General features: G+C 60.0%; 1 protein-coding gene across 1 annotated transcript in view; it reads right to left on the reverse strand.

The window, feature by feature from the left end:
- Positions 1–338: 338 nt before the first annotated feature.
- The window catches only part of FBL (fibrillarin), a gene marked incomplete at both ends in the record, with an annotated part of 917 nt that continues 362 nt past the window's right edge, over positions 339–893 (reverse strand). The window contains one exon of the mRNA XM_010580018.1: positions 339–471. Within this exon, the coding sequence (XP_010578320.1) occupies positions 339–471 (133 nt within the window). The remainder of the gene's footprint in view (positions 472–893) is intronic.

The raw sequence follows: 893 nt of genomic DNA on the forward strand, positions 1-893 counted from the left end.
AGGTGCCTCCAGACCTTCTCCCCAACCCCAAAACCACCCTGAGCACCCCAAAGTCTTCTCCAAGACCACCCTGAGCACCCCAAATTCTTCCCTAGCACCCCAAAATCACCCCAAGACCCAACACAGCACCCCAAAACACCCAAGAGCACCCCAAAAACCTCTTTGAGATACTTTGAGGTGCCTCCAGACCTTCTCCCCAACCCCAAAATCACCCTGAGCACCCCAAAGTCTTCTCCAAGACCACCCTGAGCACCCCAAACTCTTCTCCTAGACCACCCTGACACCCCAAATTCTCCCCCAGCACCCCAAACCCCACCCTCGGGACCCCCCCGTCTCACCGATGAGCATGCGGTACTTGTGGGGGTGCCGGGCGTCCTCGATGACGGGGATGACGTTGGTGCGTTTTTTGGCGACGTTGATGAGGTCACGGCCCGAGCGATGCGAGAATTCCACGGCGTAAACCAAACCCTCCTGGGGACGGGGACAGGGAGGTCACCCCACCCGCCGGGGGGGACACCTCTGGGGACATGGTGCCACCACCCATGGGGACATCCCTGGTGTCCCCAAGGTGGAGAACATCTCCAGAGACATGGAGCCACCACCCGTGGGGACATTCCTGGTGTCCCAAAGATGGAGAACGCCTCCATGGATGAGGAGCCACCACCCGTGGGGACATTCCTGGTGTCCCCAAGGTGGAGAACATCTCCGGGGACATGAAGCCACCACCCATGGGGACATTCCTGGTGTCCCCAGGGTGGAGAACATCTCCAGGGACATGGAGCCACCACTCACGGGGACATTCCTGGTGTCCCCAAGATGGACAATGCCTCCAGGGACATGGAGCCACCACCCATGGGGACATCCCTGGTGTCCCGAAAGTGGAGAACATCTCC

The sequence above is a fragment of the Haliaeetus leucocephalus genome, unplaced genomic scaffold (genome assembly GCF_000737465.1).
Source record: "Haliaeetus leucocephalus isolate CR32 unplaced genomic scaffold, Haliaeetus_leucocephalus-4.0 Scaffold691, whole genome shotgun sequence".
Classification (NCBI taxonomy): domain Eukaryota; kingdom Metazoa; phylum Chordata; class Aves; order Accipitriformes; family Accipitridae; genus Haliaeetus; species Haliaeetus leucocephalus.